At 40.9% G+C, this 26,860-nt stretch overlaps 1 protein-coding gene across 1 annotated transcript in view; it reads left to right on the plus strand.

The window, feature by feature from the left end:
* The window catches only part of USH2A (usherin), a 624,012-nt gene that overhangs the window by 503,806 nt on the left and 93,346 nt on the right, over positions 1-26,860 (plus strand). Inside the window, exons 57-61 of the mRNA XM_045011456.1 lie at positions 7,473-7,580; positions 8,128-8,311; positions 11,793-11,950; positions 24,829-24,987; positions 26,205-26,367. Of these exons, the coding sequence (XP_044867391.1) occupies positions 7,473-7,580; positions 8,128-8,311; positions 11,793-11,950; positions 24,829-24,987; positions 26,205-26,367 (772 nt within the window). The remainder of the gene's footprint in view (positions 1-7,472; positions 7,581-8,127; positions 8,312-11,792; positions 11,951-24,828; positions 24,988-26,204; positions 26,368-26,860) is intronic.

Raw genomic sequence — 26,860 nt, forward strand, 5'->3', positions numbered from 1 at the left:
TCCACCACGTGTATTAAAACTCGGTCAGTATTCAGTGCATCCTGATGACATATCTTACTTAGTACAACAACTTGCCGTACATTTTTCAAAAGGAGTATAGATTTTAAATCACCATAAAAATAAGATCACCACACAAATTGCTGCTGCAAGTTTGTAACATAGAGTTCACTTGGAAAAAAATTATCACTTCATCAATGAAATGCAGTGGGCTCAATCCTGAGCTGTGCCAAGCTCATACGTGGCCAGCTTGGGATGGGAGGAGGAAAGGAAAGGTACCTGTCACCCTAAGAGCTGTCCCATGTTACACCACCCAGAGGATCTGCAGAATAGCGCAGCTATGTCAGCCGTCACCATCCATGGATTCCCCTATGCTGAGGAAATACTTGGCTACCTGTGGCAGTTTTGTGTTGCTGGAGCAGGTTCTTACTGAGGGCCAAGGAGTTCGTCCTTTGCGTTTCTCTATCTCGGTATGAATTAGTGATGGGACTTGTCACAAAGTTCCAGATTTGGATTTTGGATTTCACGCAAAGATTGGGGATTTGGAATTTTGCTTTAAGCCTAGTATATATTATATAATATATGTGACTGTATTTTGTATGGACGTGTACGAGTATGAATGCATAACACTACTTGCACACAGAAACTTCAGTGCTCCTGTATTCGTTTAGATGAAATATAAGGGCCCAAAGAATCAAAAGTGTTAACATGACCCTGAATCTGTCCAACATGAAATGGTTTTAAACAAGGTTCAGGGTTTGGGATACAGGAACAGCAGCCTGCTTAGCACCATGGCAAACACACCATTTTAACCTTTTATTAAAGATACAGAAAAGATGGAGAAACAGTTAAGGCATTTGACATGTAAAGTATTAAATGAGGCTTTCATTTTAACAGCATCTCTTGTTCCTTTCCTCTTTACCTGTAGAGAGTCTTTACAAAGAAAAAAGCCCTTGTTTTACAGTCTCTTCGATGACCTTTTTGGGGAAAAGAGAAAAAGTTGGTCAAAATGGGCTGGAGCTGTTGTTGTTGTTAAAGTCTGATTCCATTTCCTAGAAGACAAAACAAGACACAAACACATAAGAGGGGAGAGAAAAGAACAGCAAAGATAGAAAATGTAGCTTCTGTGTCTGGCATTGACTTTCACTTGCAATCTGACTGCTGGAGAAACACAGGCAGGGCACACGGGCTTATGTGCCACTCCAAGACCTGGCAAACTTGTACCAGCATCAGTCTGTTTAGGGCCTTGCTTTTACCTGCCTATCTCTGGTCCCAGGCTTACAGTAGGGTTGCAAAATATACAGCCTGGGCTGGCTAAGCCAGACTCTTATTAAACAAAAGGCAAAAGGAGAGAGAGGAAAGAGAAGAAATAAGGTGGGGAAGGAAAAGAATACACAAGGGGGGCAGGGGGCAGTCTTTTGCATGCACAAAGGTATTTGCACTCACACAGTCTCACACTGCAGGTAGTATTTGGCATTCAGCTGGACCAGCAGAGGCGGTGATGTCATCTGGCGTCTTCTCTCTGCCCTGACCTAGTCAGGACATCTCTTAAGATCAAGAGAAAGAAAGCCCGGGATACCAGAATACAGTGGGGGTAACAGATGGTGAAACTTGCTCCTTCCCCTTCTCTCTCATCTTTCTGTAGCCATAATTTCAATAGCCAGCTTTCTCCCCAACAAAGTGGTTTTGTTAGGACTGTGATGGGTGGAATAGCCAATCCCCTTGTTATTTTGGCCTGATTTCCAACACTTCAATGTTGGTTCACTGATTTTCAGTTCTACACTTTTTTTCTTATTTATCAAGGATAATCTTAACACTGTCCTTGAATTATATCAGTAGACCTATTTTTTTTTTTTTTACTAATTCAATCTTTGTCTCACTTTTGCACCTTTTCCCATCAACGTTTGTTGTTCTAAGTTACTGTGACATCTTATGAATTGTCACTCACTGTTTACCAGTAGAGCTCACAATTAGGGTAAAGTTGTAGGCCCAATTATCCAACAGCACTTAAGGTTGCGCATATAAAGCCATATTTATTTGGGGATCTAACTAAACTGCATGATTTTCAACAATGCTGAGAACTTGTTACTTACACTGAAGTAAAACAGTTTCTTTTCCAGAAGCATTTAGGAGATAGTATCCCCAGTTTCTAACCAGAATAACAAAAGATGGACAAACTCTGCCACCACTTCTGATTGCTTTTTTCCTAGCCTATCAGGATTATCTCAGCCTCAGACTAGGTCTCCGTCTGCTGTCCTGCATCAAAGCCCCAGTACTGGTTAGGCACTGGGTAAGCAGGGAAACTGCACCATCTGGATCTTGTGAAATAAAGAACTGAATGTCATCGTATTGGAGGCACAGCAGCCTATACTACCTCCCTAAAACTCCTAAGGGCCTCTGTACACCTCAAAGAAGGGGACAGAAACAGAACCCTGTGATCAGCAGCAGCGTTCCCTCTAATTTTTTCCCACCCATGTGCGGAATGAATTTTGTTAAGTGCACCAATATGGAGGTGACATGTGACACATCCCCTTCGTATCGGTGCACATAACAAAATTCATGTGGTGTGGGTGGAGTCGAGGAATTCTTGTGGGAGGGGGCTCCGGGCTGGAGCAGAGGGCCGGGGTGTAGGGTGTGAGGGCTCTGGGGTGGGGCTGCGGATGAGGGGCTTGGGGTGCAGGAGGGTGCTCCGGGGCTATGGCAGGGAGAGAGGACTCCCCCCAGCACTCTCTCCCCGCAGCAACACCTGGCCTCGGGGGGGGGGGAGGCTCTTGTCCTCGCTGCAGGAGCTCTGGGGGTGGGGCTGCAGCAGGATAGGCAACCCTCCCCCGTGCCCAGCAGGTCTGGGCCAGGAAAGGGCTGCCTGGGCCACGCCTGGGTCCAGGCTTCTCCGGGGTTAGGCCAGGCTGCACCGCTTTGGCTGTGCCAGGGGCCGGCCTGGACCGCACCTGGGGGCATGCCTGGGACCAATCTGGCCACGGCTGGGTCCGGGCCACTCCAGCCGCAGCAGGTCCAGACTACAGGGTGAGTTGGGATTGGGGGAGGAGTGCCTCTCCCGTGGCAGGTTGGGGGCTGGGCTAGAGGAGGGGTGCCCCTCCCCCGGCCACAGCTGGTCCCCGGGTGGATTCCCTAAGCACCTGTGCTGTGCTAAATAGGCTGCTGCGCGGCCGTGCAGCTTACAGGAAACTTAGGTCAGCAGTAGCAAAGGCATTTGATGGAGCCATCTTGGTTTTTGTCCATTGTCAAGAAGAGATGAGCAACCAGTGAGACCAGTGCAGTGTCCATAACAGACTCAGATCTAAAATTGAAGTGACTGGGTATTAAGAAATCTGAGTATTCCAGGTAGCGCCGGAGTTGCTTTGCCTCAATTTTCTTTTTATCTTCCCTAATAAAGGGAGATTAGAGCTTGGGGATAATTAGAAGATTCTAAGCGTAGAGAGATGGCTTCTTGAACAATTGCCTAAGAAGTGCTTCTTTGAGAGAGGCTGGCAACCTGCCCTACAGAAGGAGTTGCTGGTAATTTCCAGAACATCTCTGGCTGAAACTCAAGGGGAAAATACCTCACATGTGCCCTCTCCTCCCACCTAAGAAATAGCTCTGCCTCCAGAGAGGTTGAAATTTTGTTCCTCATGCAAACAATACAATTTTTCATAGCACAATTGATAGGGAGAACAGATAAAGTTGACTCCTCACAAACAATGATCTCTTTTTCTTTAGGGTGGCTCTCTCAATAAGCCACTGTCCACGTTGCCATACTAAGCCAACAGAGAAACGGGTGATCATTACTTCTGTCAGTAAAAATCAAGACTTATGCTAGTTTAGAGGGGGACTTCCTTTGGTCACAGTGTTGAATTCATGACTGTGGTTTTGCAATGTGGATAATTGTTACTTTCTAAATTCATGCAATAAACTAAAACAATCAATCTTATTTCACATGTAATCTCAAACGTTTGAACTAAGTGTTGTCTCAACCCTCGTGGATGTATGGTTTGATTTTTCTCATCTTTTTTCAAAACCTCTGGTGTTCTCAAAACAACAGTTGAACATTAATGAAGCTGTAGCATTAGTCTTCCCTGAGACTTTGAATCTAGGGCCGTACAAATAACAGATGAGTAGGTTAGCACCTAGCCACTGCATCATTGTCTTGCTGCTTATTTTTAATTACATCAAAGCTTTGGAAACTTGATCCCATAAATGCTTTGTGGGAATAGTGGTGAATGTGTTCATCATGTGAAATCCATAAATTGCTTATAATCCTCTCAAGATGTTAAAAAAAGCATTAAGTAATTGAAGACAGGAAGTCCTCAGTTAATTATTTAGAGGTGTTATCAATGCTTTAAGTAAACTGAAGCATTTTCTGCTATCTCACTGAGTTGAATGCCATTGGGACCTAGGGGCAGCAGCCATCATCTTCTCATATTCTCTAATGCAAACAGCACATGGCAGCTTGTCAATAAAGGACCTTTTTATATCATTTATTACTGAACACTTCCACTACCCTGTACAGAACAATTTGGATGACAGTTATGGCATTGTTTCACTTTGTGTTACTACTGCTTTACAAATGGGCCAGCTAATGCTCTGCGGTAGAGGGGAAGGATTCACTAAAATAATTAGTGGCATTGCTTTAAAAGAAAGCTTAGAGTGCCCTCTTCAGCAGCAGCAGGTGTGACGATGATTCTTCTTAACTCTATTTTTATATTTGACTAAAAATCTTATCCAAAGTAATGGACTTCATCAAGAGTTTCTGTGAGTGATCATATTTAAGTAAGAGCCAGAAAGTCACTAACATGCAGTTTCATAAATAAAATAAGACTTCAGCGTATTTTGTGATAGAGTGGTTTGAAATTATTCTACACACACACACACACACACTCTCTCTCTCTCTCTCTCTCACTCTCTCTCTCTGTACTTAAGGGTAGTGGAAAGGTGTGTGATTCAGTAGCACTGCCACTGGACAACCCTATGTCAGGCAGTGGCGACTTATTAGCAACATTTTTTTCATAAATAAAAACTATCAGCAACTTGACATCCTCCTGAGTAAAATTCATGTGGTGGTCCAGGACTGTCAGCACTGGAGCTAATTACTGACCTTGCTGCAGCCAGGACCACAAGCAGAGAAAAATAGTGTTGTAAATGACTGATTGGTAGGATAATACATTCTTTAGGAGCTGTTTGGCAACCACTTGGAAAAACAGTGGATGATACAGTAGTCCAGTGACTGACCACCTTAAAGTAACAATTGCAGAATCAAATTCCAAGGGAAATGTCTCCTTGAATTAGTATCCACAGGGGAAAAATGTTAAAAGCAAAGTATTGTTTGCATTTCAAAATCATCATATTACATTTGTTGTTATTATTAATCACATGCATAGATTTGTACAGGGCTCTCCAAAACGTGCACAAGGTCCTTATGGCAAAGAACTTATAATCTATCTAAAATCAACTACATGTATGACTAGAAGTTCCAGGCACCAGAATTTTTCCAGTAAATTTAGTGAAACCATGCGCTCTCTTTTTAATGCCCATTTTTCTCCTTAAAGTGTAGCTGTAAATGAGTATTGCTTTATTATGCATGTTTCCTTTAAAAGTGAACATGACTCCCTTATGGGGAATTCAAGTAATTTGTTGCCACAGTAATCTTTCCTAGCCTGAAATGTTAAATTATTGGCTTTCCTCCATGCCTTTGCTTCTGTCTAGTCTGCAACTGTCATTTCCTCCCCTCTTACTTTTATGCTGAGCGTTCGGATGATTTTTCTTCTCTTCCAGTTCATGATTAGGTTACATTCAGGGCTGTCCCCCTGAGTCATCTCTTTATTTTCTCTTCTTCACATCCTGTTCAGTTTGTGAGCAGCTTTTGTGTCTTCCATTCATTATTTTACCTCTTTAGCTGCCTGTTGCTTATTACTGTTCTGTATGTACAAACCATTTAGTTTAATATTGCCTAACTGGTTTTGAACAAAGACTTGTATCCTAACTTTTTTTCTTGTTGCGGGTCTTTATTTTTTAAAATAATTACAATTACATATACACACTCACACATGAATCTTTAAAGAACAATATTAAGGTTGCAATGTCAAGCACTCAAAAGTAAGAAATGCCTGAATGAAGGTTGCCTATGTAGCCCTTGTGCATATGCAGTATGATACAGTCTTTAATTATATGATCACATACTATTTTTTTTCCATAGGATCCCTCCTCATTCAGAATGGACAGTGCTCAATTAATGAGAAGCTAGTCAATATTTTTTATCCTCATTGCAATGTGTAGCCCCCTGCCTTATTTACTTCATGCCATTCAATTCCTGATCTGAAGGTAGAATTATTAGTTTCCTTATGATGCTCATCACTATTATATCCGAGGACTTCAGAAAAATTAATTAATTTATCTACCTAACATCCCTATGAAATGCAGGGGTGGAATTATTCCCATTTTACAAATGTGGAACTGAGGCACAAAGAGATTGAGATCAGAGGTATTCACTAATTTTGTGTGCTGAATTTGAGATGAGAGTACTTAACATTATATAGCACTTAATATGTTATGCACAGCTCCCATTGTCTTCATTTGCCGTTGTGAGTGTTCACCTCTCTGTAAATCAGACCCCAAGGTCTCTGGTTGGGCATCCAGAAAATGAGGAACACATGATTAATGACAACCTCTGAAAAGTTTGGTTTAAATGAGTTGCCCAGCATCACACAGGAACTCTGTGGCAGATCCAGGGATAAAATCCAGTTCTCAAGGACAACATTCAACTGTCTTAACCATGAGACCCTCCTTTTCTCCTGCAATCCCCTGACCGCTTCACTATACACTATCCAATTTCTGCAACAAATGAGGTCGAGGTCCAATAGATAACAGCCTCCTTTACTACACATCCCTGATTCATCCCCAGAACAGGTGCACTGAATGAGCCAGATATCCTGTGGAAAAAATAGTACACCTCTACCCCGATATAACACAACCCGATATAACACGAATTCGGATATAACACGGTAAAGCAGTGCTCCGGGGAGCAGGGCTGCGCACTCCAGTGGATCAAAGCAAGTTCGATATAACACGGTTTCACCTATAACGTGGTAGGATTTTTTGGCTTCTGAGGACAGCGTTATGTCAGGGTAGAGGTGTATGTAATAAAAGACTATATCATCGCGCATACATGCAAAGGAGCCAAATTCAGGATTCACAGGCAAACTTAATTCTGGGAGTTCCTAACTTTTGAGTGTTTGATTTTGCTTAATATTCTTTTAGCATAGCTTTTATGTATAATTTCCTATGTTTTTAAAAAAACAAACTGGAAAAAAGAAGAAAAAATTCTGTCCTATATTGTTCTATTGACACCAACATGGGTCATCGCCAGGTTTGAAACCTTTAGATCTTTGTGCCAATGGAGTAACTTTCCCTCTACAGTTGTAATTCTCAGGATGTCTAAGGTCATCATTTTAGTATTATGTTTGTATTTGTGTTGTTTTTAGGTCTCCAGCCATACACTAACTACAGCTTCACACTTACAGCCTGCACATCTGCTGGATGTAGCTCTAGCCAGCCATTTGCAGGTCGAACCTTGCAAGCTGCTCCTCAGGGTAAGGAAAAGGCAATCCCATAATATTAGAGGGCATCATTGGGGGCAAAATTTCTGTAAATGGGCAAAACTCCATTGACATTGATGGAGCTCCTGAGCAGTCATTTACAACAGGTAATTTGGCTCTTCAGTGCAATAATGGTATTATAACCCCATCTGTATGCTGAACCACAGTGTTTCAGGTTCTCTGTTTTTTGTGAGAACAACTTTCTGGAATCATTTTGAAGTAAATGATTTCCAGATGTAATTGTAATGGGCACATTTTTATAAAACAAAAATAAATATATGCTGATTCATCAGGCAAAGTTAGTCTTGTGATTATCAACTTTTAAGGCTGATTCTCCATTGACCTGCATCCTGAATATTTATTTATGTCAGTGCTAATAGAGTGCAGAATATGTGTAAACTACCTTTCTGATCTGGTAGTGGTCTATACTCACTTTGCACTGGTATAAACGACTGCACAAGGTACAGGGAAATCGAGAACCAGGACCTTTTGTATTTAATTTTATGATATGGCTGAAACAATGGTATGCTGATGTTAACAGGAGTATGGTCGAAGCCTCGTCATATCATAGTCAGCTCAACACGAGTGGAATTCTATTGGGATGAACCACAAAAACCCAATGGACTCGTTTCTCAATATCGATTGCTTCGTAATGGAGAAGAGATTTTCCAGGGTGGCAGCGGAAATCTGAATTTCACTGATGATGGCCTTCAGCCCAACAGTAGGTAAGACCTAATAAAGAACTTTGGTAAGCTTCAAAGAGTACTTACGAATTAGATTTTGCAGAAGAGTAAAATTTTCAAAGGTGTCTATTAACCTGAATTCAGCTTTCAAAGTGCATAACCTGCTGAAGTGCTTTTGAAAATCCTGCTAAGCCCCTATCTACACCTTTAGTTGCCTAAATACCTTTGAAAATCTGGCCCTGAGGGCTTAAGCCTCTTTTGAAAATGGGACATGGGGCTCCTAAGTCACTTGGGCACTCCTGAAAATGTTATGCGTAAACTGCTGGGATGATTTAAAAAGAGAAAAATCTCTGATTCTGTTCCTTAATCACTGAAAAATTGAAGACCTCCTTAAAGAGGCTTCAGATGAAGATAAGCCTTTCTTTGATGGGATAATGAGTCTTGTGGATAAGGGAGAAGCGGTGGATGTGGTATACCAAGACTTTAGCAAGGCATTTGATATGGTCTCGCATGATAGTCTTGTCGATAAACTAGGCAAATACAATTTAGATGGGGCTACTATAAGGTGGGTGCATAACTGGCTGGATAACCATACTCAGAGAGTAGTTATTAATGGTTCCCAATCCTGCTGGAAAGGTATAACAAGTGGGGTTCCGCAGGGGGTCTGTTTTGGGACCGGCTCTGTTCAATATCTTCATCAACGACTTAGATATTGGCATAGAAAGTACGCTTATTAAGTTTGCAAATGATATCAAACTGGGAGGGATTGCAACTGCTTTGGAGGACAGGGACATAATTCAAAATGATCTGGACAAATTGGAGAAATGGTCTGAGGTAAACAGGATGAAGTTTAACAAAGACAAATGCAAAGTGCTCCACTTAGGAAGGAAAAATCCGTTTCACACATACAGAATGGGAAGAGACTGTCTAGGAAGGAGTATGGCAGAAAGGGATCTAGGGGTTATAGTGGACCACAAGCTAAATATGAGTCAACAGTGTGATGCTGTTGCAAAAAAAGCAAACGTGATTCTGGGATGCATTAACAGATGTGTTGTGAGCGAGACACGAGAAGTCATTCTTCCGCTCTACTCTGCGCTAATTAGGCCTCAACTGGAGTATTGTGTCCAGTTCTGGGCACCACATTTCAAGAAAGATGTGGAGAAATTGGAGAGGGTCCAGAGAAGAGCAACAAGAATGATTAAAGGTCTTGAGAACATGACCTATGAAGGAAGGCTGAAAGAATTGGGTTTGTTTAGTTTGGAAAAGAGAAGACTGAGAGGGGACATGATAGCAGTTTTCAGGTATCTAAAAGGGTGTCATAAGGAGGAAGGAGAAAACGTGTTCACCTTAGCCTCTAATGATAGAACAAGAAGCAATGGGCTTAAACTGCAGCAAGGGAGGTTAAGGTTGGACATTAGGAAAAAGTTCCTAACTGTCAGGGTGGTTAAACACTGGAATAAATTGCCTAGGGAGGTTGTGGAATCTCCATCTCTGGAGATATTTAAGAGTAGGTTAGATAAATGTCTATCAGGGAAGGTCTAGACAGTATTTGGTCCTGCCTTGAGGGCAGGGGACTGGACTCGATGACCTCTCAAGGTCCCTTCCAGTCCTAGAATCTAGAATCTATGAAAGCCTTGTACCAAATTAATTCATAGACTTGAAGGTCAGAAGAGACTATCATGATCATCTAGTCCAGTGTTTTTCAAACCGTGGGTCATCACCCACTACTGGGTCGCAGCATGTAGGTTGCTGGGTCGCCTTCCTCTGGTCAGCACTGCTGACCAGGCCATTAAAAGTCCCGTCGTTGGTGCCAACTAGTGCCGTCAGTAGGCTGCTAGTGCCTACCTTTTCTGACACCGTGCTGTGCCTCAGAAGCAGCCAGCAGCAAATCCAGCTTCTAGTCAGGGGGGCCACAGGGCTCTGCCCGCTGCCCCTGCCCCGAGCACTGGCTCCGCACTCCCACTGGCCAGGTGTCGGCCAATGGGAACTGGCAAGGCAAGAGTCATGCGGAGCCACTTCTGTGCATCTGCCTAGGAGCCACACCTGCTGCTGGATGCTTCAGGGGCGCAGCGTGCTCCGCAGTGCACCCTGGCTGCACTGCTGACTGGGAGCCACCAGAGGTAAGTCCCTGCCCCAATCCCCTGCCCCAGCCCTGAGCCCCCCCAAACCTGGAACTCCTTCCTGCACCCCAAACTCCTCATTCATGGCCCTACCCCAGAGCCTGCACCCCTCCTGTCCCCCCAACCTCCTGCCCCAGCCCAGAGACCCTCTACACCCCAAACCCCTCATCCCCAGTTCCGCTGGGTCATGGGCATCAACAATTTTCTTCACCTGGGTCCCCAGAAAAAATGTTTGAAAACTAGTAATCTAGTCTGACATCCTGCCCATTGCAGGCCACAGAACCTCACCCACCCCTTCTGTAATAGACCCCCTAACCTCTGGCTGAATTACTGAAGTCCTCAAATCATGGTTTAAAGACTTCAGGTTACAGCAAATCCACCATTGACACCAGTTTAAACCTGCAAGTGATCCATGCCCCATGCTGCTGAGGAAGGTGAAACACCCCCCCCCCCCCCCAGGGTCTCTGCCAATCTGACCTGAGGTGGGGGGGGATTCCTTCCCGACCACAGATACGGCAAACAGACCCTGAGCATGTGGGCAAGACCCACCAGGCAGATATCCAGGAAAGAATTCTGTGGAGTAACTCAGAGCCCTCCGAATCCTAAGTCCCATCTCCAGCAGTTGGGGATTTTTGCTGCTCGCAGTCGCCAATAGGCCACATGCCATTGTAGGCATTCCCTACCTCAGCATCTTTCTCTGAGCTTTAATTGTTCTGGCTCATAGTTCCACTTTTCTTCTATTGGCTTGGCTCAGAGAGGTTGAAATTCTTTGCATAGCAGACTATGCACTGGGTGGTAGATAGTGCATGTTGAACATACCACTTTGAAGGTGAAAATCCCTAATAATAGCGTCTTCTAATATTTTTAGGAGGCCATTCTAAAATTGTTTTTAATGTGTCACATGGTCTAAGTCAGGGGTCCCCAACGCGGTGCCCGCGGGCACCATGGCACCCGCCGGGGCATCCATGTGCACCCGCCTACTGGCTGCTGGACGAGCAGCTGCCAAAATGCCGCCAAGAAGTGGCAATGTCAAGAAGGCGACACCTCTTGATGACGCTGCTTCATGGTGGCATTTCGGCGGCTGCTTGTCCAGCGCCCACGGTCCTCCGTGGCTAGTTGTCCAGCGCCCGCCCCATGGAAAAGGTTGGGGACCACTGGTCTAAGTGTTTCTTAAGATGCAATGAAATGTAATATAAAAAGTATTAGTTTGATTAGCAAGAGATGTGTGATTTTTTTTTTACCTGAAAAGGGAGAAAGTGAAAATCTTTATTTTAATGCAATATATATAACGTGCTTTGTGGTCTGTACTTCCTAAACTGATGCAAAAGGGAAATAATTCCAGTACAAACATCCCTACAGTATTTAACCACCGTTTCTGTTCTGCTGTTTTTGTGTTTGTGCAGATATGTTTACCAGCTGGAAGCCAGCACTGGGGGTGGCAGCAGTACTAGTGACAAATACGTTATACAAACACCAGTAGAAACACCAGAGGAAATCCATGTTCCATATAATGTCACAGTAATGGATGCATATTCCATATTTGTGGCATGGGACACTCCAGGTAAAAACATACTTCTGTATAGTTTCTTGTGGCAAATTAAAGAATTCCTTGTGGCAAATTAATGGCCATAGGGAAAATAATACATTGAGCAAGTCTGCTGTTTCATTCTGGTTTCTCGTTCATGTCTGGTGTGAAAAAGCGCATCTGTGAATTGAGTAGCTGGTATCCCATGCTGATGATTCTTATAGAGATTTAATATAATAATAATAATAATAATAATAATAGTCTCATGTACCTGACTGTGTTGTTGTGAGGAATGATCCTCTGTACATTGGTTTGAACATGTGAACTACTATGTATGTACTAAGTATTATTGAAAGAAACAATTCAAATAGCTGCATGTCAGGAAAACTTAATGTAAATTTCCTTCTTTCATCTTTGCTGAAACTGGGTTATTGACAGGGAAGATGCTTGTTGATGGTATAAGTTCCTGTGTTCCTAGAGCCTTAAAATGCCACTTAGCCTGCAGGATGAACAACACTGAGTTCCTGTGAAAAAGACACTCCTTTCCTGTATTTTAATTTTAAGATTCATGAACTGTACATTAAATGGCTTTTTAGTTGTCTCTGTTTCCCAACTTGGTCTTGATGCTCCTGATTTTTAAATGTTAGCAACTAGTCATGGGTTTGGCTTGCTATCATCATCAGCCATATCCTGAATTAGAGAAATCTGGATGGTTTATGGGACTGGTAATGGGATATAGAGCAGCTGAACTAACCATGTTGTGGTATCCTGAGACTGCATTGCAATCTGAGATTACCCTGATTTACAATATTGAAAACTATATTTCAAACACTTCATAGTCCAGGAGACTTCCGATTCAGTGTTTTGGTTCATGCCCATCTTTAGTTGCAATATTTTCATTTTAATTCATCATCGGAAATTAACATCACCTCCTGCCTTACTCCCACTCTGTGTCATGGAGACAGGAGGACCAGAATCCATGGAATGATACTGATTTATATGAGGTCCTCACCCCATGTGACTCTGTCCACTATTTCCATAGAGAAGGCTTAAGGTTCCAGGCCTCCTGGAGGTGGTTGGGATCAGTGGAAGGATTTCTTGGCCTGGTGTGCAGATGTGTAAAGCAGGAGTTAGGTGTTAACAGCCCCCTTAATCTCACGTAACCATGGGCCAGGTTTTGGTCCACTGATAGTTTAGCCTACTTATTAGATCAACAAAATCTGAACAAATCCTCTCCAGAGTGGTTGAGTAGTTAGGATTTAGTTAAATGTTTGTCACCCCATCAAGAATAAGTGTTGTATTGAGTCAGTACAGATCATGGCTTCACTGGCATGCTACATTTCCCTGGCATGATAAAAATTATATGACACAGTTATTGTGGAATAAATGTTAACATCATGGATAGAAACAGAAATACAGAGAGAGAGAGAGAAAGAGAGAGAGAGAGAGATATCCATATTTCCATCTAGTATAGTTAATCTCCAGCAGGAACTTCTACTTTTACTTGTACATATCCATAGAACTTATTGATAGGCATATGTCCATCATATATTTAAATTTGTTAACAGCACAGTAGCTATAACTGAGCTTGTAGTTTTTTGTCATGTTAAGTCGCAACCCCTACAGTGGACAGCGTGTCACTTACCGGATCAGCGGTCAGGGTCATCTGTGTGTCAGCTTGTATGCGTATGTTTTTTTCAGTGTGCTGTCCAGCTCTGTGCAGATAGCTGGTTCAGCAGACCTTGATGGTACTACCCAATGTTGCTAAGTGTTGAAGGCTGGAATGTCCTTGTCTTGGTAATGCTGTTCAGGCTGCCCAGTGCTTCTGTTCTTGAAGCTATTACTGTTAACAGCATATAAGGCAGCCTGCTCATTCAGCAAACCCTGATGTTACTTATAAAAAAAAAGACCACAGGCACAGCTTGGTAACAAAGGCACTTGGCCAGGTTTATTGCCCCCTGGGCCCAGCATCAGTGCCCTGGCTCTGTGGTTACAGGTACACTGGCACATGACTGGCTAGGAGCGAGAAGAGGCTCAGTCAGCAGTGAAAATATCTGCTGTTCCCTGGGCCACCCAAAAAATTACAGCAAAGTACCCCAACATTTATAGCTAAAAATAACAATTAGGATACACAACTTACACACAACCTTATGTATTTCATAACAGTTGTTTGTTACCTTCCTTTGTTCCTAATATCTTAAACTAAATTGGAAAGTGTCTATACTAGCTGAAATGCATTTAAGTAAATATCTGGTACCTAGTACAATAGCAACAACTTTGCCAATTTCATGTACTAAACAGTGAACTTACAAGCATCTGCTTTAATACATGGCCTGACTTGGGTTCACAGTCTCTGGTTCAGGCCTTAAATCTTGCACCAGGCCATCTCTCCCCACTGCGCTTACCTTTTTAATGAAGCACATTAATGTGTTTTCAAATGTCTAGATAGTAGTTATTTTTCAGGTGACAATTTTCTTTGATATCGGTCTTTGAAAAACTTTTGAAATGTTTGTTTACAGCAGGAAGAACAGTGTGAGATTTTTCAGTTAACTCTTTTTTTGATGTCCCTTCTTCCTAATTATTTAAGACATTTTCACTTTGAAGACTAGCCACTGGCTATGAGAAAGTCAGAGGGCATTGACTGTAACTTCACCTAGAAAAAGCATTTTGCATTCAAGTATGGCTTAATAAGTATTGTGGTGATGCTTGACGCTAACTCTGCCCATTTAACCAGTGGCTACTAGGTTTATAATACCCTGAGCTGTCAATCTTTTAATTTGCAGAAGCACAAAATCCATTATAGAAATGCTAGAATATATGAAAAAGATTAAAATCTTAAATTAAACTTTTCCCCTGACTGCCAGGAAGGATTTAGAACCCAGCAAGAGGGGAGGTGAATTTGACTTGTGTATAATCTACAGCTGATTTTATTGGAAAGTGCCTCATACTCTGCTATAGTTTTGATAGTAGGTATCATTTAAGGTCCTGAATATTCAGTAACATTAGAAATAAGTTTTAAAATGCAAGAAAATATTGAAATGGTGAACAAAGACTTGTGGGAATGGGGTGTTTGTTGAAAAAGTTTCTCAACATAGTCTGGATCTTTTCATTTGTCTATTTGAATTCATGTAATTGGCAGTAGGTTAAAAGTCTGAGAATAAAGCTCTAGGAAGTCAATGGTCAACATAATACACTTCATTATCTTGAGTTTAGGACTTTGTAAAAGGGCAAATGGGTTCCTGAAACCATCCACATTGTGGGATTGGGCTTTCATCAATATTTGCTGGACCTGGGTTTAATCTATGCACACAATTGTAGAGGTCCCCCTGTAGGAGTCCATGTTCTCTGTCAGTCCCACATATCCCTCTTCTTTGGGTCCTGGGATGCACTCCAGACATATAACTTAGTTATGTTGTCTTGATAGGGGCTGAGTGACTGGATCCCTCTCACTTCCTACTCCCGGCTGAGTCCCAGTCTTCAGGCCTTTAAGGGAATCTGAGTGGCTTCTCCCATAACATGGTCTTTGGGATGGGCAGTGAGGTAGGGGCCACTGTTTCTTCAGTGAAAGGGTCTTCAAGTGCACAGGATGTATCTGTTCTTCCCACACCAGTAGGGCAATAGCAATAGCAGGGAAATGCTCTGCTGCCAAAACACACACTGCGCACAGGGGCATATATTCATATAGTACCCCTAAGAGATTAATGGATGTTCCTTCATAATCATGAATTTCGGATTATGGGTCAGTATAGGTTGTCCATGCTGCAAATGTTTTCTTGAAGAAGAAGGGGAGATACAGGGTTAAAAATGAGCGGAGGTTGAGGTTCCCCATAGAGGCTCAAAAACTGATCTTTTGAGAGGAATGATCCTCTGTGAGTAAACCTTATAGGTCCAGATCATGTAGCCCAGGGAAGCTGAGACCTGCAAGGTTAGTCTAACACTACTTGTGACCCTTATTCACTTCATGGTGCAGGATAGTCTTTTTCTGTTAGATTTACTTTTTCCATGTATGAATCCTAGGTTTTGCAACACACCTATCAAAATACTGTTGTTTTCCCCTTTTACATCCAGAATTGAGCCTTTATAATAAGGATTGGCAGTGACTCTTCCACTGAAAGAGTCATTTTAATTGATATTGTTTCCAGGAATAAAACTGCTTTTTATTAATCAAGTTTTGATGAAAGAGTAATTGGCCTTGGTATCTTCCTGTCTATGGATAGTGGTCCACTTTGGCAATGGATCTGCTTATCTGCTGTAATAAATTTGGATCAAATATTCACCCTCAGGATTAATTATGGACATCCTATGAGACAAATTCTCCTTTTTGGGGTTTTAATTATGATGTTTCAACATCAGTGATGTATTCAAATTCCATAACTTTAGAGATATATAATGTTTTAAAACTCCTGACCTAGCTAAATGGCAAGGTGGCTGAGCAGTGGTTAAAATGACGGATTCAGAAAAAATGTTTGGTACACCTCACTCGCTAAGGAAAGTAGGGCTTTATTTTCTGAAATAGGTATCCCATTATTTTTGTGTTACACTGCATCAGCGCACAGACCTCAAAGGTACGGTACATTTCACTGATATGCCACAGAAGGATATGTTACAGTTACTATGGAACAACTGTCAATATCATAGATAGAAACAGAAAGCCTGAATGGGGAAAAAACCATAATTTTCCCCAGGCATAACCATAAATGTTATTGATAGGTAGACAAATATCCACCCTACATTTAAACTCATTAGCACCACCAATAGCTCTCACTGTGGCCTAACTCTGCCAAGTGTCTTCAATTGCTATGAACTTCAGCGAAAGCTAACGTCCACCAAAACCCACAGGATCATGTCCTCTGTTGCCAAATTGCCTGTTTCATATGTTAATGATCTTCTCAATTTAAATATCCCCTTTTCTCATATAATAGAGTTCTATTTCACTCCATCAGTCTGTGCTTCCAGGTTTTGCATAGCATGTGCAGATTGCATGTTGTGTAGAGTGTTGGGATTTCTACCTACATTCTTCCTGGGGCCCCACCTGGTATTTGTGTACCAGACTTAGGTGTTCTGGTAGCCTGGTTTCTTTTTGCCCCCTAAGCCTGATATTATCTTAGTTCTTGGTAGTAATAAGTATGATCCAATAGATAGCTCTGAAGATTGTAATTCAAAGCAATTAATTCTCCAGATCAGTTTGTTTTCTAGGATAATTTAGTATTTGTGATATGCACAAAGCTTGTGTGTTACTGTGGTGATACAGGCCAAAATGTTCAAACTTGGGCACTTAAAGTTAGATGCGTAAATCCATATTTAGGCACCTAAATAAGTGGATTAATGAGCGCTCAGAATTATCATTGCCTTCAATAGGAGCAGTGGTTACAGAGCATCTTTCTCAGGGTACTTAATGTAGATGCTTACATATGTATTTAAAATACTTAACGTTAGTTATCCAAGTATACTAGTTCTGGCTGTAATGTGTGGTACCAGTTTGTTGTTCATAATAACAATTATTTGGCACATTAATCTCTTACTTAGATTTTAATAAAAGACATGACACTTATTTTTGAAGACTTGTTGGAATACAACTATAAAACTTCAGTTATTTGGTTTAATGGTGGTTGTATTTCACATTACATTAAGTAGTTTTCAGCAATTGACTTCAAATGGACCTCTGTTCACCAGTCTTTAAAACAAGATTGTGATTTTCTTTTTCTCTTTTAAACATATTTTGCTGCAAATTCTACCTTATGAGCTACCCTAGTTTTGAAGTAAACAGGGCTGTCAAACCTAATTTGCTGGGTTTTTTTCACAGAATTGTCCATTATACATTATCCAAATGCAACAGCAAAAAAACAAGATTTAGTTTGATTGACTTGTCCCATTGCAAAGTGTGCACCTGCTGTGAAATGAAGTTGCAGAGGAAAAAAGTGGAATAATTTAACTTTTTTATTTGTAAAGATAATCAGGGTTTTTCTGATTACATCTTAACTTCATAAATGTTAAATAACCTATCAGCATCTAGTTGTTGTAAATTATGAAAAGGAGTATTGCTGAGAATATTAACCAACTAAATCTTTGTTCTTTAGTGAACATGAAAATATGTTATGGCAGGTTGTCATTGTGCTCATGGCAACTTTGACACCAAATAACAAAACTGCCATTTGCACTTAGGGTAAATTGGTTCACTTATGCTTTTACTGTTCCTTTTATTCTGACATAAATTTATGAACTCTGGAACTAACCAAGTCATGTGGTTTCCCAGCTGATTATAACAAATATGCCCATTTCATTTCATTCAGTCATCAGAGCACTTGCAGTAGATAGTTTCAAACTTGCTGCAGATCTTTTAGGGTATATCTGAACATACAAAGTTTTTCATGCATTCTAACTATTCATTTTTTCTCTTTTTCAAAGGGTAAAGTGATCGCTTGGTGTTAGCACTCGGTGAATACTGGGAAGAATTTCCATTTAATATTCCTTTGCATTTTTCAGTGCACTTGTTTTGACACATTTGCACTTTTGTGTTCACTTACTAAGATAATCTTCAAAATGAGTTTACTGGCATTCTCCAACAAAGTAAATTTTAAGAGCATATTGTAGACTATTCATGTAAAGTGAATTTTGAATCAGTGATCACAAGCAAATATACTGTATCTGAAGAGGTTATACTCAGTCAGAGAGCATAAACTTATCATGTGGCTTGTACATTTCCCGATATGAGATGTATATGTAAATATAATGTATACACTGATACTGACATACATGATGTTTTGTGAATATAGAATGGAATTGCTAGTGAAAAAGGACCTATTTCTTATAACTCTGAAAATGATTCACCTCTACCATGGTTATATCCTATAGTATAATGCTGCTTAAAAATCTTGTAATAATACATGTATAAATATACACATAAAGAGTGAGAATTTTAGACACTAGCCTTCATTTTTTCCAGGGCCAAATAATTGTGAGAACAGTCATGATCCTGCAGTCTATCTCACTGAGATGTGTAAGGCCTTAAGTTTTTTGTGGGTGCAGTCAGAAAGGTAGTGGCTAATTCTTCCCACTGCCAGTGCGGACTCGACATGGACCAAGAGGGGAGACTTTATGTCTCTCTTATGCTAGGGCTCATGTGGAGCAAATCAGCTCTAGAGCAGGTAGAGCAACCTGAAGCTGCCCTAGCTTGTAGGAATTGGTTAGCGCACAGTACTTATAATGCTGAGGTTGTGAGTTCATGCCTCACCTGGAACACTGGTTTTGAGGGGGGGATAGCTCAGTGGTTTGAGCATTGGCTTGCTAAACCTAGGGTTGTGAGTTCAATCCTTGAGGGGGCCACTTAGGGATCTGGGGCAAAAATTGGTCCTGCTAGTGAAGGCAGGGGGCTGGACTCAATGACCTTTCAAGGTCCCTTCCAGTTCTAGGAGATTGGTATATCTCTAATTATTATTACTAATTGCCAGGATTCAGGACTGCCATAGCGATGCTTCCTGCCATCACTGATGTCCCCTTCCTGCCATCAGGGGTTTCAGCAGAAGCAGTGCAGAACTAGTGAGGTGGGCTCTACAACTGTCAGAGAGGCCTTCTGTGTTGGAGAAACACATCGGAGAGGCTACTTTCCACCAACTTAGAGTCCACAGTGCAGGGGTGAATTCCCCCCGATGGTACATTCATACAGCAAAAGCTGTGCACGGGCTAGTCTACCCAACCTAGCATGCATCCAGACAGTGTAGGTAACAATAACTGTGAAGACAGCACAGTGCAGGCTTCAGAGCAGTCTCATGAGCCAAGTATGTACCCAGGGTCTATGCCAGGCTTATTCTACCTGCTCTGAAGTCCGCACTTCTTCTCTGCTACATAACCCATGCTAGCTGTATTCAAGCTAGCTCAGGTAGGCTAGCACAGCATTTGCTCTTCAGACATACCCTTATATATGTAAGGGCCAATTTTTCAACTCAGCTTTAATTGGGCCTTTATTTTTGTGAGTGCAAAATAGTAGACACAAATAATTACAGCTGCAGCCTTGCATCTGCTGCTGTTTGCACTCACAACCTAGGTCACATGCATATATAGGTCCTTCATTTGTGGAACTTAAATGCTTAAGTGGCCTAAGTTGGAAGCTCCAGTGACCCAAAGACCTGGTACATTTTGTGGTCTCATATCAGTTTCTGTGCTGTTTTTTTGTGAAAGTATAAAGTAGTTTCTATGGATTTCTTTCCCAAGCAAACCTAAGATACTTTATATATATGGGCACAGATAACTGGAGATTTGGGGGAATTTTAGTACCGCTAAAATGCTGGAATTGCGTTAATAAATAAACAAACACTAAGTTTGGAACAGAAGCTCATTTATCTCATTTTATTAAGAGTGGACAAATTTAGTCATGGTACAAAACTATTCACTAAAGCATTAAACATGGGCATAATGAACAAGCTACAAAACTGAAAACAATTCCAAACAATGATCTTTACCCTGGGTTTCTTGAAATGAAACATCTATAATCTATAAATCATAAGTTTTCCCCTTTTATACTTGTAAAGTCATACACTAGTTGAGCCTTGACTTTGATCCGAAGTGGTAAAATTATGTTTTAATAGGACAGTAGAGCACTGACTACACTCACTCACAGCACTGATTGCCAGTAGCACCATAATCTTTTTTATCACTTTACCACTTTGGAAAACAGCTGTTGTTCAGTTTGGCTGAGCAAACTGGGATGTTTCTGAACTGACCTTTTTGTACATTGAATACTGAATACTATAAAATCAACTACTTTGAAGAAGGTGTACTTAGGAAATTCCTTTGCTGAATTTGGATAGCTGGATTGACCTCCCCTATTTGCATTATTTTGGGAACTTTTCTCTTCCTTGGAAGCTCAGACATTCTGACTATCTGCAACTTTAAATTTTTTCTGGTGGATTTGCACCCGGAACAAATTAAAGGTTTCATCTGATTGGATGGACTGAAGTGAACAAAGTGTCATTTTCATAAGAGATTAGCCTTCTGTTGCTGAAACATCCAACCCATATTTAGGCTTTTTCAACCTTGTTCAATACCAAAGACAAAGTTAAATTTTTCCATTTTTACTGCTAAGTCACTAAATTCAAGTTCACATTTCAGGATCACTCATTGCATCCTCCACAATCTCCCACGTTCCACACAGTGCAAGATAGTTCTCAAAAACTGAAGCCAGTGCTACCACCTGGAGAGTATACCTGGTAGAACAGAGAACCCAGATACCTGGTGATACACTTAAAACTTTGAATATGATGTCCTGAAATATAGCCCCTCATTTGTGTGATATTTTTAAGTGAGCTTTGCAATATTATAAACAACTTCCAGAGTATCTCTTACGGGATTGTATTATTTTTACTAGCGCCTTGGCATGCCAAATTCCAAACAAGCACATGATGAGTATATGTAGCTTGTGGGGTTCTTCCTGTTATAATTGGATTGTTGTCCCTGATACTAGGGGCTTGTATACACAAACACTTAGTTCACAGCATGCTGGGGTGTAAATCTACCCTGCAGCATACTTAGTGTCCATGTGGATACTGCTGCTGCATGATAACAGTTCCCTAGTATGTTTTGATCCACTCCATTTCAAAATGGGCTAGATACTTAGTGCACGACTCACTAGTGTGGGGTGGATTTATATCCTCGCTTGCCATGACCTAAGTGTTCATATAGACAGGCCCCAAGCCTACCATATTAATGGCACCATCATAACATTGTATGCAATAGGTGTTGATCCTCACTCAGATTAGGTGCAATAATATATCTCTAATTAGATCCCACAGTGTACAGGCAATATTATACAATCCAATGAACTCTTTGTGAACATTCATATAATCATCCACGCATTGCAGGCATAAAAACAGTTGCTCTTTCTCAGAAAAAAATTGTTGTTGCAGTTACCCTAATTGTATACTGCTTTCCAGAAATTTCCCCTAGTGATTTTAAGAATCATGATTTCCATTAAAAGCAGCAAAGAGTCCTGTGGCACCTTATAGACTAACAGACGTATTGGAGCATGAGCTTTCGTGGGTGAATACCCACTTCGTCTTTGAATATCTGGATTGTGAATTTGTCTGAACTCTTTCTCAGCCACTTTGAAATATTAGGATCTCATTTTGCCTGCAAACAAAGAAGTTGGAAACAAGGTCCATTTTGCCTGCAAACAAAGTCAGTCTCTCAACTTAAGGGCTTATTTTCAGCTAGATCAATCTAATAGCCTTGCAATGCAATGTGTAGCAAGATAATGTATACGACTTAGTATTCTATTATGATCTTCCTGTTTTCTTCTTTCTTCTGAGAATACTGATAACTTAGCATGTCAACATCATTCTTTGTGGTCTTTTGAAGAATATCAACTGCTTTATTGTGATGTGAAGAATTTTGGTGCCTCTCAAATTTGTCATCAGCCTTTTTCCAATTAGTGAATCCAGTGTTTTGAAAGCTTCATCTTTTGTACTGTGCCTAAAAGTTGTTCAACAGTAGAGACAAAGTACATTCTTACCAGCTTCAGAATAATGGAACCACTGAAGATCATCCAACCAGGATAAGCAGAAGGAATGGTCTCATTTTCTAAAGTTTTACACAGTTTTACATTTTCCAAAGTTTTATGAATCCCCTGGAGACTAACATGGAAAAGACTATAAATAAGATGGCAGGTGGAGGCTCTTTGACCTGAGGTATGCTAAAGGACAGCCAAAGAATCATGGGCTCCATGATATCTGACCTTCCCTCTCTTTGTGAAAAGAGTACATGGAACTCCTGGCAGGGAATAGAAGAGTCAAACAGGAGGCTTTGGGAGTCAGCCCTAGAGGAGTGGCAGTGGGCTGGATCTTAGGTCTTCCTAGAGAGATGGAGTCTTCCTGCACAGAGACAGAAAAAGAGGATCAGTAGCCTATCATGAAAGAAGTGGGAATGTGCTGATAAAGTTTGCGGATGATACGAAGCTGGGAGGTATTGCCAGGTATACAGAGGTATACAGAGAGGGGCCAGGATATCCTACAGGAAGATCTGGATGACCTTGTAAACTGGAGTAATAGTAATAGGATGAAATTTAATAGTGAAAAGTGCAAGGTCATGCATTTAGGGATTAAGAACAAGAATTTTGGTTATAAATTGAGGCCACATCACTTGGAAGTAACAGAGGAGGAGAAGGACCTCGGAATATTGGTTGATCACAGGGTGACTGTGAGCCGATATGGCTGTGAAAAATGCTAATGCGGTCTTGGGATGCATCAGGTGAGGTATTTCCAGTAGAGATAAGGAGGTGTTAGTACCATTATATAAGGCACTGATGAGACCTCATCTGGAATATTGTGTGAAGTTCTGGTCTCCCATGTTTAAGAAGAATGAATTCAAACTGGAACAGGTACAGAGAAGGGCTACTGGGGTGATCCAAGGAGTGGAAAACTTGTCTTATGAAAGGAGACTCAAAGAGCTTGGCTTGTTTAGCCTAACCAAAAGAAGACTGAGGGGAAATATGATTGCTTTCTATAAATATATCCGAGAGATAAATACCAGTGAGAGAGAGGAATTATTTAAGCTCAGTACCTATGTGAATACAAGAACAAATGGATATAAACTGGCCATCAGGAAGTTTAGACTTGAAATTAGACAAAGGTTTCTAACCATCAGAGGAGTGAAGTTCTGGAATACCCTTCCAAGGGGAGCAGTGTAGGCAAAAGACATATCTGGCTTCAAGACTAAGCTTGATAAGTTTATGGAAGGGAGGGTATGGTAGGATAGCCTAATTTTGGCAATTAATTGATCTTTGATTATTAGCAGTAAATATGCCCAATAGCCTGTGATGGGACACTAGATAGGGTGGGATCTGAGTTACTACAAATAATTCTTTCCTGGATGTCTGGCTGGTGAGTCTTGCCCACATGCTCAGGGTTTAGCTGATCACCATATTTGGGGTCGGGAAGGAATTTTCCTCCAGGGCAGATTGGCAGAGGCCCTGGGGGTTTTTCGCCTTCCTCTGCAGCATGGGACATGGGTCACTTGCTGGAGTATTCTCTGCACCTTGAAGTTTTTAAACCACAAGTTGAAGACTTCAATAGCTCAGACATAGGTCAGGGGTTTGTTACAAGAGTGGGTGGGTGAGATTTTGTGGCCTGCATTGTTTAGGAGGTCAGACTAGAAGATCATAATGGTCCTTTCTGACCTTAAAGTCTATGAGTCTATGAGAAGGAAGAAATAGCCAGCCTGGCCGCAAAACCAGTGGGAGAAGCACAGACAGGTTGAGTCTCACCCAGGTGCCTCACCCAGGCACCCAAGAAGAGGACTCTCTGCTTGCTGAGCCATTTCCCAGCTAGAGAAGAAAGGAGCCAAAGCCTGCTTCAGGAAAGACCTTCAACTCAGCCCCAGCTATCAAGAACCAGTTGATATCCCAGGGGAAATGGACCATTAGAGGACTGTGCCCCCAACTGAGCTGAAGAGAACAATCTGTCAGTTATCTGGGACTATAGCCACTACAGTAATTAGAATAAAAAAGATAATCAACAGCCATTACTGTATTCGTGTTTAACTCTAGGCCCCACTTCCTCCAAATAAAAAAAAATGTGTCTACACTTTGTTGTGGAGTTGAGTACGCTCTCATAGACATTCTATAGTGGCAAATTTGCATCGATTTCAGTGAGCCTGTACACATCAAAAGAGGTTCTCATGAAACAGATTTATTGAAGTGTATTAGTTCTCAGATATATGTTCATAAATTTCCTGTTACACCTTTTCCTGTTGGGAACTACAGCCAGATTTTATTTTTATTTATATTTAAATAATTTTGGTTTTTAAAGCAAAGTCACAACAGGGGCTTTTACACAAAGCTGCAGATAATCAGTGCTTCTTAGGATTTGACCCACACTGTTATTAAACAACAATTATCCTGTGTACTATTTTCTATTCTATAACAGGGATATTCAACACCAATATGCCTTTGGAATATAATGTCTTACTAAATGTTGGCATTACCTCACCATTGGTAAGACCAGTAGGTCGTCCTCGTTTTGTCCTTGTGGATGGCCTGGACCCATACACACATTACGAGATAAGGATACAAGCTTGCCAGAATGGTAAGATGGCTTCAGATGTTTCACTTGCATGATCGACAGAGAGAGCAGATTTGCAAAATAGATTCAGTTCAACAAAATAGATTTCTTATTTCTAAATTGAAGTGAAATGTTTACCCAGTAAAAATAAAGCCTAGCACTGTGGAGCATTATACATTTCCCTATATTATATCATGAATATTTTAAATGGAGATTAAGATGCCTGTATTTCCGGGAATATATCCTGTTTTATCAAATGCTTTATGAGAATAGCTTAAGTGTTTTTGAAATACCGTATCTTGTTCCCAGTAGGAGAAAATCCTTGCCCCAGTGGTGTCAGTTGCTCCAGTATTTGGCTTATAAAGAGTAATAAACAATAACAATAACAAAAGGATAGCTGGAAAGCCCAGATATTATATAGAAAACATTCACTTTCTACTGCCTTATTTAAAGTTATTGGGAATGTTCACAATCTGATCTGAGAAAGAAAATCTTGTCATGTGGCAGACAGGGCTTGGTTCTCTTCTCCCTTATGCTGGTGTAAACCAGGAGTAACTCTGTTGAACTCAATGGGGTTACACTGCTTTAAATTAGTACTTAATTATGAGGTTAAGCACTCATTTGAGGCACCAATTTATTTCCTACACACAAACTTGCTATTATTTCATTGTTACTTTAAGTAACTGACTTCAGGCATGCTAGATCCTGAAACTCAGCCTTAAAGAAAACTGTGAAAGAAATATGGAACATTTGCTATTGCCTTTAGTGGGAGCAAAGTCAGGTCAACACTAAACACTTTTAAAATCCCCATCCAAAGTCTTCAAGCTTCTTCCATTGCTATTTTTGTTATTGTGCCCTTCATTAAGGGACTTCTAAAGGCCAATCTCAGATAACTGGATCTGGGCAGCTTGGCACCTATGATGTGACACAGACAGTATTTAAAAATACATATTAAACACTTTAAAAAGGAAAATGAATAATTAATTGGTTCACTTTTCACACACTGAATGCTCATATTACTACTACCTTTATTTGACATCATGATACACTCCTTTTCCTTATGGCTAAAATGTCTAAATTAGAAACCTCTGCTTTTATCCACAGAAAATAGCCACTGTATATTCAGATTAATGAAGCACTTTTGTTCCCTACATTTTCATGCTTTAGACAATTAAAAGATCACTTTTTTTTTGTTGTGGAAAACTTTGACCTTTTAAGTTAATTTCTGATTTTCTTCCCAGGTGGCTGTGGAGTAGGCAGTCGGACATACACAAGGACTTCTGAAGCACCTCCTAAGGAACTGAATCTACCTATAGTTAGGGCAACTGGATCTGGAGTAATAGAAGTAAAATGGTTACCACCTAGGAAACCAAATGGAATCATAATTAACTACTTTATTCACAGGTAGACATTTTTATACCTCTATATCATCCCCTTGCATTTAGTCTTAATAAAGCATTTACTTAAGTAGTCCAAGTAATACAGGTATGTGAGCATAGTGTTTAAAAATATACAGCATGCTGCTTGAGCCATGAAGCGAAGCGTTGCCTGGTTTCTGGCATTTTGAGTGTTACGTTAGGAGGATATACATCAGTGGATTGACAAGTTGCTGATAGGAACTTCAGCACAGTTTGTAATCTTGCTCCATGTTGGAGCTACCATAAATGACATGCAGTAGGTAGAACCACATTTTATAAAAATAGACAGAGACAAAATTTGAATAAATAGATGAAAGGAATTGTAGACTGGGTGCAAAATGCCTTCTAACCACAATTAGGTAGAAGACGGCAGTTGAAAAAGAGCCAGTTTTGACTTGGGTAGGAGGTAGAGTGCATCTGAACCAAAGTAATGATGATGTAATTGGGTTACTGAGTTAAAACTAAAAAGAACAGGAGTA

This window comes from Mauremys mutica, chromosome 3, assembly GCF_020497125.1.
Source record: "Mauremys mutica isolate MM-2020 ecotype Southern chromosome 3, ASM2049712v1, whole genome shotgun sequence".
Lineage (NCBI taxonomy): Eukaryota > Metazoa > Chordata > Testudines > Geoemydidae > Mauremys > Mauremys mutica.